A 19,906-nucleotide genomic window follows, 5' to 3' on the forward strand; every position below is an offset into this window, starting at 1 on the left:
GTACTGTGCTGTGCTGTACTGTATTGTTATTGAACAGCATTGTACTGTACTGTATTGTTGTTGGTTACCAGTTCACGATTTAGTGAAGAATCTAGGCCCTGAAAAATCCATTGGCATCCTTTTCTTTCACGCTTTCACTGGATGTGAGGTTGTGTCAGGCTGCCTTTCGTGGGAAAAGGCAAAAAGACAGAAACCCGGTAAGTGTGGCCTAAAGTGTCTCATGTCTTCCAGAAGCTCAGTCAATACCCACCAGTAACAGTGCATGACAAGAACAGCACTGGTGATGGGGTTGATGATGCAAGATTTTACCTGTTTGCATGGAAGCATAGGTCCTATGATGCCATTCCACCTACAAGGGCATGTCTTGCACATCATGTGAAGCATGCCACTTATCAAGGTGCCCGTGTCTGAAGCCAGGCAACTGTATGTCAAATGCATACAGAGAGCCCTGCAGCTGGGGATGGCGAGCAGAGGGTGACATTTGGCAAGTATCGTGGATGACACTCTACCAATTGGCCAGATGTGTGAACAACTGACAAAATGCCAGTGCAAGACTGAATGTCGTGGTAGATGCAAGTGCTACCGCTTTGGCCTTCAGTGCACACCAGCTGAGTGCCTGCACAATTGCTGCAACAATTTGTGATCTGTGATCCAGACATGGGGGGGGGGTAAAAACTCATATGTTGATACCAAAATAATCAAAATCCAATCGCAATCCAGGTCAAAATACACATAAAATGTCTTTCCCCAGCAGCCATTTTGGGAAGTGGCAGCCATATTGTTTTTTTTTTGGCGTGGCTAACGGGGGGAGGGGGCGGGGAGGAGTCAAAACTATATGCTGATGCCAAAATAATCAAAATTGGATAATCCAATCACAATCCAGGTCAAAATACACATAAAATGCCTTTTGCCTGAAGCCATTTTGGAAAATGGCAGCCATATTGCCATATTGGTTTTTTTTCCCGCGTAGCTAACGGGGGGAGGGGGTGGGGGGAGTCAAAACTATATGTTGATACCAAAATAATCAAAATCCAATCACAATCCAGGTCAAAATACACATAAAATGTCTTTCGCCAGCAGCCATTTTGGAAAATGGAAGCCATATTGTTTTTTTTGTGTGGCTAACGGGCTTTTCTGCAAAAGCAGGTCCTAGGCATTGTTCATGCCAAATTTGGCGCTTGTATCACAAAGTGAACGATTGTAACATAAAAATGGACTTAAGGGCCCTGGCTAGTAGGCATAGTTTTACTGAGGTTAGGGTTAGTGAGGGTTTAAAATGCTCATGTTAATTGCATGGTCTTCTTTCTCTCAAGTTCAGTCTTCTGTGTTTCTATGGCTTTTTGTGCATATTACTTATCATTGCTTCTTTCTTTCTTCTCTCTGCAATCACTGGCCCCGTATTATCGCTGCTTGCAGCTATATTTATTATTATTATTATTATTATTAATACCTATTCCTTTTCCTCTTCTGTGTCTTCTACCAATTATTACTATTTGTAGTATGTAAAGTAATATTAACTATTAGTATTATTAAGTATGATTTATATATCTGCTTAAGGGTGGTGGTGCAACTACATACTCCGGTACAGTAGGGGGCGATATGCAGGTTAAAGCAATGGTCGCACTCGTCTAAAGTCAAAGAATAACAGCTCGCCGGCATCATGGAGTCCACAGTGTCAGTAGCTGAACTCCCTGAAGTAATATTATACAACTGTTGGAGTAAAATGATACATTTATTTCATAGAAGCAGACAGAACAGTGTACTTCATGTGTTTGAAGGACATGTCCATGTTGACAAAGTGATTCAGGAGCGGAAAAAGGTAAAAAAAAATCAACAGGTGACAATGTTAAGCAGCAACATCAACCTGCATGACGTCACCACCAGGCTTTACAACCACAAGACAAGACATTAATGATGTTTTTTTCCACAGCACTGTAAGTAGATATATTATATTATACAGCACTGTAACAGCTGTTAATGTTGATTCAGGGGATTTCATTTGAACAGATGTGAGTAACAGCACTTTATCTAAGAGGGTTGTTTCGGCTGATTTGGCTTTGTTATTCCACAAGGTGGCAGTATTCAATTGTGAAGTAAGTTTCTTTTGTGCTTTAAAAAAAAACAACTTAAAAATAAGGGTTTTCCTGAAGGTTCCTGAGTCAGAGTCAACACAATTTCAGGTTTAAATGATCTTGTTGCTGTTATTCTGTCATCAAAACACCATGAAAAAGTTAGATTCTTTTTTTGTTTGTTTGTGAACCAATGGACTAGCTCACAGCTGCAGCTTATTCCAACTCTATGATTCCAACAGGTAGCCAAGCCAGGTGATTGAGGGTTGGATACATCTGCTGCAAACATTTATGAATACTACGATTTTGTGCCGTTTATTGATTTTATAGTTGTGCATTTTAACTGGCATGGTACTGCTGTGTATAGAATTAAAGTAACGGGGGATTGTATTTGTTTATGTAGGGTTTGGCAACGGCTGTGAGCTGCTGGTGTTCAATGGACCATCACAGTAGCAGGTCATGCCATAGCAACATAGTACATCTAATATTAGTCTATTAGAACTAATCTAGTATTATGGTGTATTATTGAAACTGATATTTAACTTTACAGATTGCAGAGGCGTTGCGTCTGCCACTGCCCTTACTGTTAATTGTCCCTTAGTTTCTAAGTTGTGTTTTTGATGTATTGTATTTTGTGTTTGTCTGTTTCCCATATGAGTGTTCAGTTCATGATCACTGAAAGGGTATTAATTGAGCCAACTGGGGTTTATGTATAGTAGCATAACAGGTTCACTGTATTGCCCAGGGGGTGCTGCTTCCATTCCGACATCTCACTACTCCGACTAGTGGCTTCCACGTGCGGTTAGGTATAGGGTTAGTAACCGTCGGAAAGGCGACATGTCGGAAAGCCGACATGTAACCATTGCCCAGGGTCCCTGTGATCAGTATATTGTGCCCTGCTATATTTTATTATTTATCTATTCTATCTATTGCTCTTCTAACCAGTAGTGTAATAAAGATCAGTACAATTATACTATGATTTTACTATAATGCACTGTGTTAAACACTGTGCACTGTGTTAAACACTAATTAATGGCTAAATTAATTGACAGGTGTGATTAATTAGCCTGCACCAACCTAACAGTAACACACATGTCCATTGTGTGTCTCACTCATTCCAGCTCCACAGGTTGTTGTGGCCATCTTCCATTCCCTGGACCTCTGGAAACTGTGGAAAGACCCAAATATCAACAGTGTACCAGCCCAGTCCTCCACAAGCTTTGCCACAACATGGCACAAGGTGGTACAAATAACACCACAGCCTGTACCAGTTGTAGCAAAGGCCAAGACAGAGAGAACAAAACAGACCCATCTTCTGTGACTACATCAATGACAGGTGGGCTTTAGAAATAAGGATATAAGTATTCCTGTCAATACATTTCCATAAGCCTGTCCCCTGATTGCATGTTACAGTCGTCATGTTATAGTCCACAACCATTTTTTAAAAAGAAATTACCACCTTAGCTAAAATAAAGTGGGTTCGACATTTTAGATTAAAAGTTAAATGGGCTGTAAGTGAAATAAGTGTTAAAATAGCTGTATACAGACATGCAAACTTGTAGCTTTTCAGCTACAATAGCCGTTTTGAATATAAATAGGGAAATTGTGTGACACCTGACCCGAAAAAAAAACATGTCACCTTTTTCACCTCGGGGCTGTTTGCATGCCTGTGTACATTACATTACATTACATTACATACAGTACATACACTGTTTGCATGCCTGTGTACAAAATCCATTTTCAGTTCAGGATAAAAACAAACATCCAATCAGGGGTGAGCCCTCTACAGATTACAGTATAATGTGAAATTGTGATCATTTAAAAAAATGAGCATATATATTGGAATTAGAACAATATAAATTTAAACTGATAACTGGGTGATCTTCCCTGGTTGGATAAAATTGGTGACTCACCTGAAAATGTATTTTCTGTTTATTAAAGAGTTGGAGAGATGGGGAGAGGAGGCGCTGTTCCTGAACAAACACTATAGCAGTGATTAATAACAGAATATAGAGCTTTAACCTTTTAACAAAAAACGTTTTGTATTAATCCAAAATATCACTTAACTTTTAATTCTGTCATTACTATTTCAGCAGTTTGTCAATGGGAAGCCCAATACCTGAACCGTGTTTCTGCTGTTCCCGACCGCATTCTATAGCAATATAGAGAAAAGGCAGTCAGATCCAAACCACCTCCAAATAAAAAGGTATACACAAAAGACAAAATACTATATATTATGAATAAACATAAAACTTAGCATTGCTTGTGTTATGTTCTTGATTTTAGTTCTTATGAAGAAATGGATATAATGGTGATACATGAGTAACTAGGTCAAGCCAAAAAAACTAACCACATGAACCCTAGCAACCCTATTCTGGGCATGTCGTAATAGGTGAACATTCAGCAAATCTAGCAGATTTTTAAGCTTCCAACACGTCACAACTCAATGCTTTGTGAGCTTGTAGATTGGCTATTTTGCTATTTGACATAGACTACATCGAAGTGATTGAATAAGACAAAATCATGTCAAACTAGAAAAAGTGCTCCTCGGTGCACAGGTCTCCGCCAGCTCAGGTACTGTAGGTTATTATGGGCCAGCAATGTTCGGAATTCGCCAATCAATATATAAATAAATACATTTAAAAAAGTCCAATCAGGGGCGAGCCCTCTTACAGATTACAGGATAATGTGAAATTGTGACGATAAAGAAAAATCAGCAGCCATATTATAATTAGAACAATATAAAATTAAAACTGATTACTGGGTGCTCTTTCCTGGTTTGATAAAGTTAAATTGGTGACCAACCTGATCATTTATTTTCTGTTTATTAAAGAGATGGGGAGACGCTGTTCCTGAACAACACTATAGCAGTGATTAATAACAGAATATTAGAGCTTTAACCTTTTAACAAAAAACGTTTTGTTTTTAATCAAAAATATCACTTAACTTTTAATTCTGTCATTACTATTTCAGCAGTTTGTCAATGGGAAGCCCAATACCCAAATTGTGTTCCCGGTGATGGAGAAAAGGCAGTCAGAGCCAAACCACCTCCAAATAAAAAGGTACACAAGACAAAATACAACTATTTATTATGAATACACATAAAACCTAACCTATTATGTATTGCTTGTGTTATGTTGTGTTATGTTCTTGCTTTTGATTTTTGTTCTTTTGAAGAAATTTATATAAATGTGATATATGAGTAACAAGCTCAAGCCCAAAAATGTTCTAACCACATGAACCCTACCGACCCTATTCTGGGCATGTCGTAATAGGTGAACATTCAGCAAATCTAGCAGATTTTTAAGCTCCCAAAATGTCGCAACTTGACGCCTTGTGAGCTTGTAGATTGCCTATTTTTGCTATTTGAAGTGGTTAAATCAGACAATCATATCAAACTAGAAAAAGTGCTCCTTGAAGCACGGGTCTCCGCCAGGTCAGGTAGGTTATTATGGGCCAGCAATGTTCGGAATTCGCCAATCAGGATGGAATATGAACAGACGGACAGATCCGTGTTGATCACATGACTATAGAGATAATGTGTACCGATTTGCATGTTTGGACAAAATCGGTAGGAGTAATATAAAAAAAAATGTTTAGCAAAAATCGTCCTCCTGGTGGCCCTATATAAGAGGACAATGTGATAAGGGTGGCATTTCCTCCTCGGCCTAGTGGGAATGTGCGTGCCAAGTTTCACAACGCTGTGTTCATGATTTGAGGCTTTTTTTTCCAAAACGGGCCACTCCTGCAAACTTCAGATGCCAATCTTAGCCAATCAGGATTTTTTTTTTTTCAAAAATGGCCTCCTGGTGGCGCTATAACAGGCCCATGTGAAACATTGGGGGCAGAGGTTCTGCTCTGGCATCCAGGGAGCGTGTGTGCACAGTTTCACGTCGTTCGGGCCAACGGTGCCGGAGATCAGCTGTCCACAGAGACGGCCGGACAGACAGGTTGCAAAACGTAGTCTCTGCCACTCCTTCAGCCTGGCTGGGACAATTAATACATTTTGCTACAGTAAAGGCATGTTTTAGAATATATATTGAATTGTATTCATGTGATGTCTAACACAACAAACAAAAAGTTGAATTAATAACCCCACATATCACTTCTACAACCTCAGGTGATCTACAAGGTGTCTTCAGGTGTGATCTACAAGGCGTCTGAAGGTGTCACAGCAACAGAGGAGACCAACTGCAGTCACTGAGATGGTGTGTGTCCTGTTTATTGTGACAGGTGTCTCTCTTACTGCACAGGAACTAAATGCTTCTGTATTTCACTGATAGTTATACTTGTACTATATCTCTGCTGTCGGGCAGAAATCAACATGTCCAAAATATTAACTTTTAAGGAAATGTAAAAAACAACGCAATACTGCCTCATCAAAGTTGGTATTGTGACTTTATACATGGTCAGATACTTGCATGTGCCCTTATATTTTCATCACTTCCCAAATCCAGCTCAAGTGGATAATTTTTTTTTTGACCAGTGAATGTGTAGAGGGTTATGTCCATCACACGGAATCTATGTTCATAGATTAAGTCAGAAGCACTTTTTAATACTTTTCATTGGTTCAATATTTTTAAAACCCACTATCACTGATTTAGTAAAGAAAACAAAGTTGGAAAAAAGGAGACAGGACAGTGACGTTATATTAAACATCAAATCCTCCATAAGTTACATTTATTTAATCATTTTATATGAAGGCCTTCCTGCTCTGACATTTGGCTTTTGTGACCTCAACACCAAAGGCCAAGTGGCCTTGTCCCTAAAGTTTCCTGTTTGGAGAGGTGATGATCAACCAATCAATCAAACTTTATTTATATAGCACGTTTAAAAACAACCATAGTCGACCAAAGTCCTGCACAAATTAAAAAGAACAGAGCAAGGCAATAAAACGGAGCAATACATACGAGCAAGCAAAACAAAGAAATGGGTACAAAGCTAGAGAGATAAATGTGAAAGCAGAGCATTTTATTCATAGAGCATAGGGCTGAACGATTTTGGGAAAAAATCTAATTGCGATTTTTCTGACTGATATTGCGATTGCGATTTGATTGCGATTTGTTCTTTAAAAAAAAAATCTTTAAAAAAAAATTAAAGTCAAGCTTCAGTTTAGTATTCACTGTGTACGTTTAAAAAGTAATTGGAAGTAATGAAACATTACCAAATGGCATACCATTTATTTACTGTTCTAGATTCTAATAAATAAGGATGAGAACTAAAAGATATGAATTGCTTCATTGCTTCCAACATGTATCTTCCAAGTACTTTTTTCCCCATGTATATATTTAAACATTTAGCTGGAATAGAAATAGCTTATTTTTGTAAACAACCCAACATTGAACTTGTTAATTCATTAACTTATGGCTCAAGAAGAGAAGCTTTTTCTGAAATGAAGTTCAATAAATAAAAATAAAATTTAAATTAAACAAATACCGGTAATTACCATTTTGTGTAAACAATTCACAGCAGTGAAATAAGTAGGTCTTTCACTTATGGCTCCAGAAGCATATTTACTGATATCCAGTATTTAGCTTATGTAGATTAACATTCAACTAAAATGTAACACTTTTTTGTCTCACAAGGCAAAGTCCTCTCCTACTGTACATTGTATTACTACTACTCCTTGGAAGTGAAAAACTCAGAATACATAACGCAGTGGTGGAAAGTAACTAAGTACATTTACTTAAGTACTGTACTTAAGTACAATTTTGAGGTATTTGTACTTTACTTGAGTATTTCTAATTTCCAATACTTTAACTTCTACTCCACTACATCTCAGAGGCAAATATTGTACTTTTACTCCACTACAATTATTTGAAAACTTTAGTGACTAGTTACAGATATAAATTATAATATTATAAAACCTACATTAACCACTTTAGCCCTATTTTATACCTAGGTAATTTGAAAATAGCCGATCTACAAGCTCACAACGCGCCGCGTTGTGAGCTTGTAGATCTGCTATTTTCAAACATTAGTACTTTTACTTTTGGTACTTTAAGTACATTTTGATACCAATACTTTTGTAGGCCTACTTTTATTCAAGTCATTTTTGAATTTGGGACTTTTACTTGTAACAGAGTACTTCTACATTGCAGTATTGATACTTTTATTTAAGTACAACATTTGAGTACTTTTTCCACCACTGTACATAAGTGACAAAGATACAGTTCATAGTCGCTTCTTTTGGGCTTGTTTTCATAGACAGGGTTGCTTATTTCTCTCACAAAACCTGGCAACACTAACCAGGAAGTGCTTGGCATCGTATTGTTTACATTGAATCTCAGCATCCAACAGTAATAGTTTAATAATGATGGGAAAAATATAAGTTACACTTACAGAAACAAACATAGATAGGAGCAACACTACTACTACACTACTTGTGTCGCACCGAAAATAATGTTTTACCGCTACGCGCGGCATCGGGGACTTAAGTTGCGCAACACGGCCGTTCGACAAACTTTAAATACTCGCAGCCGACGGCGAGGGACCTAACTATGAGAGGGACAGAGCGAGAGAGAGAGAGGGGGGGGCGCTGCCCTCTCGCTCCCTGTAGAGAGAGGCAGCCACTCTGGAGAGAAGGAGACAAGTCCCGCGGGTGCTCTGGGATTAATATTAATATTAAAATTATTAATTATGATAAAATAAAAGATAAAAAAATCGCGGCCTTTGCGATTAGCTAATCGCGTGGTTTCAAATCGCGATTTCGGTTTGAAAACGATTAATCGTTCAGCCTTGATAGAGCATGTACCTGTGTGTGTGCACGGGAAGCACACACTGACCTATAGACTCAAAAACGGACATGGATGCTGAAAAAGGATAAAGACCCACTCTTATGCAGTAGTTATAGACCTATATCTCTTTTAAACGTTGATTTCAAGATTATGTCCAAAGTCTTGTCTATCCGTCTCCAGAGAGTCACTCCCGACCTAATTAATTCTGACCAGACTGGCTTTATGCCGGGAAGGCACTCGTCCTCCAACACGAGAAGGCTGTTTAATATCATCTACTCTCCTACCACTAGGGTTCCTGAATTAGTGCTTTCCCTAGATGCGGAAAAAGCCTTTGATAGGGTGGAGTTTTACATCCTTGACAAATTCGGTTTCAGCCCTAACTTCATTTCATGGATTAAGCTTTTATACACTTCCCCGGTAGCTTCGGTCAATGTTAACGGAGTGAGATCTGGCCTGTTCTCCCTCTCCCGTGGAAATAGACAGGGTTGTCCTTTATCTCCGTCGCTGTTTGCGCTCGCAGTCGAGCCTCTGGCAATTTGGCTCCGTAATGAAGAGAGGTTTCAAGGCATTACCCGTTTTGGCTCTATGCATAAGCTCTCCTTGTATGCAGATGACCTTCTGTTGTACATTTCTAATCCGTCATCCTCTGTTCCTACAATTTTACATATCCTAGATCAATTCAGGAAACTCTCTGGTTACAAACTTAACCTCCAGAAGAGTGAATATTTCCCTGTTAATGCCCTGGCCGACGTGCTTCCTCAAACTCTCTTTCCCTTTAAAAAGGCTACAGAGGGATTTAAATATCTGGGAATATTCGTTACTAAAACTTTCATAGAGCTATTCGCGAAGAACATCAGTCCCCTGGTGGAACGCTTTAAGTCTGACTTGGATAGATGGTCCACCTTGCCTCTCTCATTACTAGGACGTGTAAACCTGATAAAGATGGTGGTGCTGCCCCGTTTTTTGTATCCTTTTCAACATATTCCGATTTTCATCAGCAAATCTTTTTTTTCTACACTCGATCGGCTCATTAACTCGTTTTTATGGTGTAATAAAAAAGCTCGAATTAGAGGCACGGTCCTTCAACTTCCAAAATCCGAGGGTGGTTTGGCGCTTCCCAATCTCCGTCAGTATTATTGGGCATCCAATATCCATAAAATAACTTTTTGGAATACTAATTTGATTCTTGCAGTACAACCCCAATGGGCCAACATGGAGGCAGCTTCCTCGAATCTCTCTTTATGGTCGGTGGTCTGCTCTCAACTACCCCTACCGGTTAAACAAGTGTCCAAAAACCCTATCGTAGTTAATACATTAAAGATTTGGAACCAGTTTAGAAGGCAATTTGGTCTACACAGGTCCTCAAATCTAGCACCCATATACAGGAATCATCATTTCCTTCCATCATGTACTGACCCTGTCTTTCGGATTTGGGCAGACAAGGGTCTGCGGTCCATCAAAGACCTTTTATACTGACAATATCTTCTCCTCATTTGCAGCCCTGTCTGCTGAATTCGGCCTCCCCAATTCTCACATGTTTCGCTTCTTTCAAATCAGGCATTTTGTGAAAAGTCAGAACCCTCAGTTCCCGAGCCGGCCACCGGAATCGGTGATAGACTCCTTTTTATCCCTTAGAGCTGGTGAAAGGAAGCTTACTTCAATTATATATGACACAATCTTTTCAGTTAATTCGACTCAGTTGGATTCCCTGAGGGCTACTTGGGACCAGGACCTCGGGATTATCATGTCAGACAATCAGTGGAATCATGCTCTAGACCTGGTACATACCTCTTCTATTTGTGCAAGGCACAGAGTATTGCAGTGCAAGATATTACATAGAGTCCACTATACCAATGCAAAGCTGGCCAGAATATATCCTGAGAGGTCCGATGCTTGTAATAGGTGTAAACAATCGCCAGCAGATTACATGCACACGTTTTGGTCCTGCCCTAAATTGTCAACATTTTGGTCAGAGGTGTTTAACACCCTTGGGGTGGTGTTGGGTGAACCAATTGACCCGGATCCCCTCACAGCCCTTCTCGGAACCACAGTAACGCCTATTGTGCGCAATTCAGCACGCCGAGTTATTGCTTTCACGACCCTACTTGCTAGGAGGCTTATTCTCCTTAATTGGATACACCCCTCTCCTCCTACACACAACAGATGGATTCATGAAATTCTATACTGTCTCAAACTTGAGAGGATCAGGTTCTCCCTTAGCGGCTCTTTGAAGATGTTTCACAAAATTTGGCAACCTTTTCTGGACCACATTGACACCCTTACTATGGTGGAAGAACTCACAAATTAGTGCCTCTCTTGATGTTGAAACTACATTGGTTCTCCCTCAATGACTTCTTAATATGTTCCACTAAATTTTATAACCTTTCTGGACCTCATTGACTTCCCTACTATGAAAAATAACTCATAAATTAATGTTCTGTGCAGAGAAACAACCTCCCCTCCCCCCCCCCCCCTTCTTTCCCCCTCCTGTTCCCTGGTATGAATGAGTGGCTTGTCTGTTGTTTGTCCTGTCTGTTTACTTTATTATTATTTTTTATGTCTCACGTTTAATATTTACACTGATTACTGTATCCATTTTACTGTTTGTTTTGTTGTGCTGTGTATTGTTTAATTGTTGTTTTGTTTTGTTTTTGTTTTTGTTTTGTCAAAAAAATCAGACCTCTTTGTTTTCATTTTTATTGTCATGATGCCCCTGTTGTCTGAAAAAAATAATAAAGAGATTTGTAAAAAGAAAAAACGGACATGGATGAGAAATTGAAATTGAATTTAGACTACTGTCGGTAAAGGTGAAAAAGTTATACTTAAGACGAGACTTAAAGGCAATCAACGATGTTGAACAAGTGTTGTCCAATAGTGGAAGAGAGACACACACTTTTTTTGTAACACTAGTTAATCATTTCATGTTTTGTTCCACAGTGCAGATGACCAGTCCCAGATGACAAACATAGGAGGAAGTGGAATCTTGAAGACTGTTCCAGCTCAGGAAGAAACCAGCTTCTCAGCATCTTCATGTTGGTTTTGGAGGTTCTTTCTCTAGCACATACCTTTTCATCTTGTTATAATCTTTTCTCTAAACTGGGGGTGGGGGGGTAGAAACTTTTTTTCCTTTTTTTTTTTTTTTACATTAACCACTTGAACCCTAGCATTCCTATGCTGGGGAGAAAATTTGCAGAACATTTAACACATAAGCTGCCATGGACACAGATCTGCGTCCTATTAGATAAAACCGTGGGCTGCCAGAATAATCTAGAAAGCAGATCTGCGTCCTGTTGTTTAATTTGGTTAATAGACATTCACGCTGTTTTATTTACATTCCGAGATCAGTTTCTTTTTCCACTCACCTCCGCTTCACCCGGAAGCAATTTCAGCGATTTCCGTTTCCGGTTTCCGGTTTTAGCTTGAAAAATGCGCTCTTTAGGCCAAAACACGTTTTTTCACACGGTATAGAAAACGAACGGAGAGCTCCACTTCTATTTTCTTTAGTCTGGGTGACGAACAGTCATCGTCGTCGTGTATCACAACGGTCTGACGCCCGATCGGCGATTGTCGAAAATGTCACATCCGGTTATGACGTATGGACTGTTTGAGCCTGTTTGGGGGGGGGGGTCAAGCGAGTCAGCGAGTGATCGAGGTGTCAATTTGCTGCTCTCCGCTGGTCGATCTGTCGTATGTGTTTAAAACCGCAGCCAGACAACTTAAATGAATTTAAATAACAAAATAGCAACAACAAAAAAACACGCAAATCGCTGGCAAGGGGGTGAGTACATTATGAATAAACTCTGGCAGTCAATGTGTTTAAGAGCAGCCACGAGATTACAATGCTGTGAGCTTGTAGATCGGCTATTTTCAGCCAGGAGGTTTGTTTTAGAGGGTTAAAAGTGCAGACCAAGTACAGTCAAGTTTACAAAGCATGGAGGGTTTAAGTGGTTATACAAATCCAACATACAGTATTAATGGAAAAGAATGTGTTAACTAACAAACAAACCATCGATTTACACAACACTGATGATAGTGCTGTTCAACACGTCTATGAAGCTATGAAATCTATGAAAAAGTTTAATATGCAACACAGTTTGCACAATATGTAGTAGCAAAATGAAAGGTGGCGAAAATAACTTTTCATGGATTTTCCTTTTCTTGTGTGTGTGTGTGTGTGTGTGTGTGTGTGTGTGTGTGTGTGTGTGTGTGTGTGTGTGTGTGTGTGTGTGTGTGTGTGTGTGTGTGTGTGTGTGTGTGTGTGTGTGTGTGTGTGTGTGTGTGTGTGTGTGTGTGTGTGTGTGTGTGTGTGTGTGTGTGTGTGTGTGTGTGTGTGTGTGTGTGTGTGGGGGGGGGGGGGGGGGGGGGGGGTTACCTGGAACCTAGACAGTACTCAATTACATTACCTAGAACCTAGACAGTTTTTAAAGCAAAACCCATGATTACTTTCAAGTGAACTTCTCTGAACTACTGCTAGTACTGTATAGATATGATGGATTTTAATAGGCATCATTGTCAAACTGTCCTTCTGTTTGGATAATTATTGGACAATGATTCGGGTCCCTGGTACTATTTGCATTACTGTCAATTAATTCAATATTATTTCCTATATTCACATTTACAATATAGAACTCCAAAAAATTCATGAAGATTCAATATTGGAGATTACACAACTCGCTTGGTTACTTACCGTATTTTGTTTTTTTTACATGAGTACTTTGTCGTTAATACTTTCTTTGTAATACTATGGGGCTACCCCAGTCTGCACAAATATAAATACAGTATAATATAATAATTCAGAACCAAGGCAATAACTATAAGAAAGTCCTCATTGAGACCAGGGTAACTGGTGCCCTTAAGGGTATACATCCAGTATGCCTCTTTGTTTGAGGAGTTTGATTTTGTCCCCACCCCTGGCATCAGAGCTGATGACTTCAAGTTCAAAACAAAGGGATTCTACCGTTGCGCCTCGGCCTTAAACGGCCAGTCCGGTGCGTCTCAAGGCGAGGGACAATAGATGCAGAAGAGATCAACGCTGGAGCAACACCGACAATTTAAGCCTTTTATTGTTTAGCTGCAAGTAAAAGTTGACTGAAGTTTCGGTCTTTCGACCTTCCTCAGAGTCATGGGTAGCAGCATCTAAGTAGGCTTATATATACACACAGAGGTAGGCATGGGCTGTGCTCTCAATAAACCAATGGTAGATGGCCCTCTGTTTAGTGGTAATTACCTACTACTACACGTCAGTCTCAAGGTTGCGACAATCAGTGATGATTAGGGTTAGGTCAGGGCATATGGACCATTTAACATATTACAGGATATACAAAATAGTGTAACCATATAATGCCATGATAAGGTACGTTTAAAACAGTGTACATATAAAGATAAAGGCCAAAGAATATTAGGCCAATGCAAAAACACTTTAGACACAAAAAAGGGGTGAAACACTCAAGAATAAAAATCACACAAAAACATGTCAGGAAGCCTCAGGGACCGTCTATAGAAAGCATGAAAGGCTCAGTTCTTCATTTAGACCATTGGGTTCTAAAGTGTCAAGGTTGTGGATCCACAGTGCTTTTCTGCGAAGCAATTTGTTAATTATGTCACCACCCTGTGATGAGGCTGAATTTTTCTATTCCCCAGAATTTCAGGGATTTGCTTGTTTATAGTGCCTGGCCACGGCATATTCTGGGTTGTAAGTGCAAACAGCAATTTTATGCTCACCTATACGAAGTTTAAGTGGTCTCTTGGTTTGACCAATGTATGCCAGTCCACAGGGACATTTGAGCATGTAGACCACATGGGTTGAGTTACAATTTATAAATGAGGATATTTTGTATTTTTTACCAGTATGTAGATAGGTTAAAAAAATAGTATTTGATGAATTAGAGCATTGAGCACAGTTACCACATTTATAAAAACCCTGTGGGGGATTAGGGAGCCAGGTAGGGGGGGAGGGTGTTTTCATGTCCGAGTGGACAAGACGGTCTCTGAGACTTCTGGAGCGTCTGAAACAGAAGAGAGGAGGATCAGTACACATGTTTGCAAGTTTGGGATAACTTTTTAGGACGTGCCAATGTTTAAGGAAGGCATTCTTAATTAACCCTGCCGCTGGAGAGTATTGCGTTGCGAAACAGAGCAGAGTGGGTGTCTGTTTGGACTTTTGTATGAGTAGGGACGTTCTGTCCGTATGTAGAGCTCTATTATACGCTGCGTCTAGGTCCACTTGGTTATAGCCTCTTTCTATGAAGCGGTTGGTGAGATCTGTAGCTTTGGATTCAAAGTCTATGGTGGAGCTACAGTTACGCCTAAGGCGCAGGTATTGGCCAATAGGAATGTTACGAATGAGTTGTTTAGAGTGATTGCTGTTCGCTCTTAGTAAAGTGTTCCTGCTGAGTGGTTTTCGGTAGATAGTGATATCAAACAGTTTGTGAGTCTCATATACCATCTGTTGGCTGGCAAATCTAAAGTCACTCATCCACAGAGCAGAAGGAGAAGTCGTATGTAAAGGAGTGACTAATGTATTTTCTTAATTCAAGATCATGTATACTGTAGCTTCCATTTTAGCCACTTTTTAGCCAGGTCATGTTCTACCAATTGAGCAAAAGTGGTAATGGAAGGACTAAGATCAGATGTGGGAAGAAAGGATGACTTCTTTTTAAAAGGGGTAGTAGCAAATGCACCTTTACAGCTACTGGGATAAAAACATTTTAAAGATTGAGGTGAAGTTATGAAGTATCCTACACCGCATCTTTTTTAAACCTATTGCTTAGAAAAGATGCATTCAGTCCAACAGTCCTTATCGTATTCAATTTGAAAGTCCTTTTCCCATCTCTCCGCCACTTTATCTGTTTGTGCGTTGTAACTCATAAAGCTGTCATAAAAATATGAATTGAAATTATGCATTATTTATAACTCCTTGTATAATGGATAATAGTCCTCCTAACGTCCGAGAAGGGGCTTACCTTGAGGAAACGTAGTGTCAGTATTAATAGTGACAAGCTTGAAGATAAGCAAAGTCTTTCTTAGGAACTCAGAATTAATTCTTGACCAAAGACATGAGAAGTTAGGAGTTTATTTTGTCATAAGCCATACACACATATGACTTTTCGTACAATAAAACAATTATCTTATAGTGCATACCCTTCTTGCTTTAAATAAGCTATATAAAACAGAAAAATAATTGCATAATAATCAATCATTGAAACAAAGACAATATTTCTACACTTTAAATATTACATAATTAATAATTACACATCACTATATTTGCTATAGCAACGTATATAATTATCATATATTATATTTATATATTTCATAACCATATTAATTTTATTTAATTTTATGTTTTTAAATCATTTTCACAACCATTCCATACTTGTATCGCTTTTGCAGATGCACATTGTTTTTATATTTGTTCTGACCTTAGTTACTTTAAGCATATTTGTTCCCCTCAAACAATACCTGCCCTCTTTGGCTTCAAACTCCATTGACATCAAACCGATGTGCTATAACTCTAACTAACTAATACCCTCCTTTTTTCTCCAGTATTTTAGTATTGGGGCAGTTGGCCCCCGATGTCTTTTTGTAGTAGTTCAATACCACTTTCTCCTTCACGAACCCAAACCTTTGATACCATTTAATTGTGACTTCGTCCTCAGACTCCATGTGAGTGCAGGGGAGGGAAATGGGGTTCAATATTAGTTACAGAAAAAGTCTTTAATTAATGGATTAAATAATTAATTGAACCAAACAATCATCATCACGTTCATTGAAAATACTACCACTCACAGGTAGATATGGTCTAGTCTGGAATCGTCCTTGAAAAACATTAGGACATGTGTGACGTGTCCATTTTAGGACAATTTTAGTTAAATTGTTTTTTATTATTATGCAAACAATCAAAAATGTAAACGGGCTGCTGGAACAAATTTGCTTAAAGACGAGAGCTAGCCTGGTCAGTGGTTTCCAGTCGCCATGTAGTGCTAGGTCTTTCTCACAGTCCATCCCTGCCTCGCCATGATGCAAGCCCACGCCTCGTCAACCTCGACTATCATCTGGGCTTCCAGTGCCTCGTCAACCTCGTATCGCAAGTCAGGCACCTCGTCCTCGGGCTGGCCTTCCTCGGGCTGGCCTTCCTCGGACCCCGACCGGCCTTCCTCCTCCTCCTTCACCGCCTGGTCAGCCTTCATTCTTTGTTTCACCATGTTATAGAGCACTCTGTGGTCATAGGACTCAAGATATAGCGGCATCCACTTTTTTTTTAGCACATTCTAACATCAAGCGGCTGATAGCTGTATTTGGACTGAGTCCACGCCAGCGCTGGATGATGGGGGGGGGGGGCTGCAGCAAATTTCGTCGTAGGTGTTCATGAGTGAATGTAATGGGATGAGTAAAGCATGCCTTTTACAATCCTCAACTTTTTGTCTCATTTTAGGGCAATTTTAGGACTGTTCCTGGCTCTCTTCCACAGGGCCACGGCAGCAGCTGCAGGGGGGAGGGTGGGGGTGACGGCTCCAAAAAAGGTGGGTCACGCTGGGGAACGGTAGTTCATGTCTAATGGCTGCAAGAGAGAGATTTAGACAGGAGAAAACACAGGCATAAAGTTAAGGTGATAATGGTCAGGTGACTGCATATGGTAACAAAAAAATCTGTGACATTCAATGTTTGCAGGGTTCGATGTGTAAAACAGAGAGGGACATTTTCTTAATGTTCTTTGATAAATATAGAAAACAGACGATCTACAAGCTGACAAGGCATTGCATCACAATGTAACACTCTAGCGATGACTACAGGTTTTAAAGATCAGTTCTTGTCCCCAAACAACACTGTCATCATAGGTGGAAAAATTGTAGAAAAATCTAAATTGCTTCAAAATTATGTCTGTCTCATGAACTTTGGTTCCTAGAAAGTTTCATTGCATAGTACATCCTAGATAGCAAGTCAATTTGTAACAAACTAAACAGCTTGAACCCTAACCTTACTTGAGAATTCAGCGAGTTATGATGGTTTTAACGTGGAGAGACCTCCTGTTTCAATAGACAGGGCATACATGCATTAACAACAAAAACAAAGCAGCACAAGACTGCTATAGACCGAAAAGGTGTAGGCCTAAGCTTTAGCTTATAGTGCCTACCCTTCTTGCTTTAAATAAGCTACATAAAACAGAAACATAATAGCATAATCAATCATTGAAACAAAGACAATATTTCTAAATAATTACATAATTACTCATCACTATATTTGCTATAGCAACGTATATAATTATATCATATATTTATATATTTCATAACCATATTCATTTTATACATTTTGTTACATTTTCAGATTAAAATTCAATTAAAATAGTTTTTTTTACATTTACTATTTTCTCCGGTATATCATGGCATAGGCATCGTCGCATTTGGTCCCTGGTGTGTTCGTGTAGAGGCCACGTTCCACCTTGTCCACCTCGAACCCAAATCTTTCGTACCATGCGACCCTGTCCTTGTCCTCAAGCTCCACATGGCTGCAGGGGAGGGAAATGGGGTTCCATTTTAGTTACAGAGAAAGTCTTTAATGGATTTTTTGGGGGTACATTTTTGTTTTGCGAAAACCAAACACAATCATCATCACTATCGTTGAAAATACTACCACTCACAGATAGATGTGGTCTAATTTGCTATTCTTGAAACATTGGAGGACATGCTCCATCAGTTTCCATCCTAGAATGAGAGTACAGACAGTTTTTAAAACAAAGCCCATGATTAATTTCAAGTGAACTCCACTGTGAAGTACTGATAGTATTGTATACTGTAGATACTGAACACCATACCGATTCGTTTGCCCCTGTACCTCTGACAGGAGGCAATCGTTGCTATGTACAGATGTTTAGTTTTGTTCTTCTTTTTCTTTTCTTTTTCTTCCATACGGCAGCACACTGCCCCAACCACGTTGCCTTCGTACGAGGCTGAAGTAAAAAACAAGGAAGAAGGTGAAGATTAGCTAAGTTTCATCAAAAGGCAGTGAAACTAGGACTGCTTTTGTGTAAATATAGTTAATTACTAATTAATTAAATCACAGGTTGGGCTTCACAGGTTTGCTCTCAGAGGTTACTAGAATTATATGTAAAGATACTATACAAAAATAACATATTTTTCAAGCTACCTAATTTTTTCTTCTGTAAAGGTAGGCATTCTGTCCAGGTCCATAGTGCCCTGCCACTTGGTTCTCCTGCTCAAATCCCATCGTGTCATAGAAGGCCTGGGCCTCGACGTTTGCCACATGGACGTGACTGCAGGGAAGGAAATGGGATTGAGAATACAGCAAAATGAAAGGTGGTGAAAATTAATCTTTAATTAATGAATTTTGGGGGGTGAATTTGTGTTCATGCGAAACCCAGCACAATCATCACATTCCTATAAAGTAATAGCACTCACAGGAAAATGCTGTCCAGAGCGCGACGATTCTGATGCAAGTAACTGAAGACATGCTGCATCATCCTCGTAGCTAGTTTTTAAACAAAGCCCATGATTAATGTCAAGTGAACTACACTGTAATACTGATAGTACTGTATAGATACTGAACACCATACCCAGTCCTCGTCTCTTCCACTGTTGCCAAAATATATATGTGCCCATCTTTTATGCAGCAGCATATCCCTCCAGTCACCTCCCATGTCTCTCCCCCACTCTCCTTGGCGTACGCTGAAGTATAAAATGAGGAAAAAGGTGAAGAATAGCAGCATCATCAATAGGCAGGGAAACCATAACGTCTTTGTGTAAATATAGTTAATTACTAATAGATGACAGCAGTTATGTGAAACTTAGTGAGTGATTTTATCGTGAAGGTAAAGCTTTTAAATTTTTTACCGGTAAGTTTTAAACACGTATGTGGAACAATCATACAAAAAGAAAAAAAGAAAAACATCAGTGTCTTCAAACATATCCATATTACCAATTTACAATAGATTAAAATCATACATCTATTGATAAATCTCTCTAAAACATAAATGCTCCATTTCCTTAAAGACCTTATTATTAACTTCTTTACATTGAAAAACAGTGGCTGTGTCATCGCAAAATGCTGGCAGTCATCACACAGGGATGCAGCGCGAGCTCTCTGAAA

At 39.3% G+C, this 19,906-nt stretch overlaps 1 protein-coding gene and 1 long non-coding RNA gene across 3 annotated transcripts in view; one reads left to right on the forward strand and one right to left on the reverse strand.

Moving 5' to 3' along the window:
* Positions 1-6,273, forward strand: part of LOC308102979 (mucin-4-like) — a gene marked incomplete at both ends in the record, with an annotated part of 33,142 nt that extends 26,869 nt beyond the window's left edge. Inside the window, 2 exons of the mRNA XM_080452832.1 lie at positions 3,191-3,312; positions 6,190-6,273. Coding sequence (XP_080308958.1) covers positions 3,191-3,312; positions 6,190-6,273 — 206 coding nt within the window. The remainder of the gene's footprint in view (positions 1-3,190; positions 3,313-6,189) is intronic.
* A 10,922-nt stretch (positions 6,274-17,195) lies between these two features.
* On the reverse strand, positions 17,196-19,906 carry LOC308102510. 2 transcript variants are annotated; one of them, XR_013934663.1, is made up of 7 exons: positions 19,374-19,906; positions 19,219-19,288; positions 18,947-19,073; positions 18,615-18,749; positions 18,441-18,504; positions 18,159-18,308; positions 17,196-17,363 (listed from the first exon to the last, which is right to left on the reverse strand). It is a non-coding gene; the product is annotated as an uncharacterized lncRNA (long non-coding RNA). The 2 variants fall into 2 exon arrangements; XR_013934664.1 differs by lacking the exon at positions 17,196-17,363 and adding an exon at positions 17,796-17,829.

Source organism: Gymnoscopelus braueri (assembly GCF_963280865.1).
Source record: "Gymnoscopelus braueri genome assembly, chromosome: 16".
In the NCBI taxonomy this organism is placed as follows: Eukaryota; Metazoa; Chordata; class Actinopteri; order Myctophiformes; family Myctophidae; genus Gymnoscopelus; species Gymnoscopelus braueri.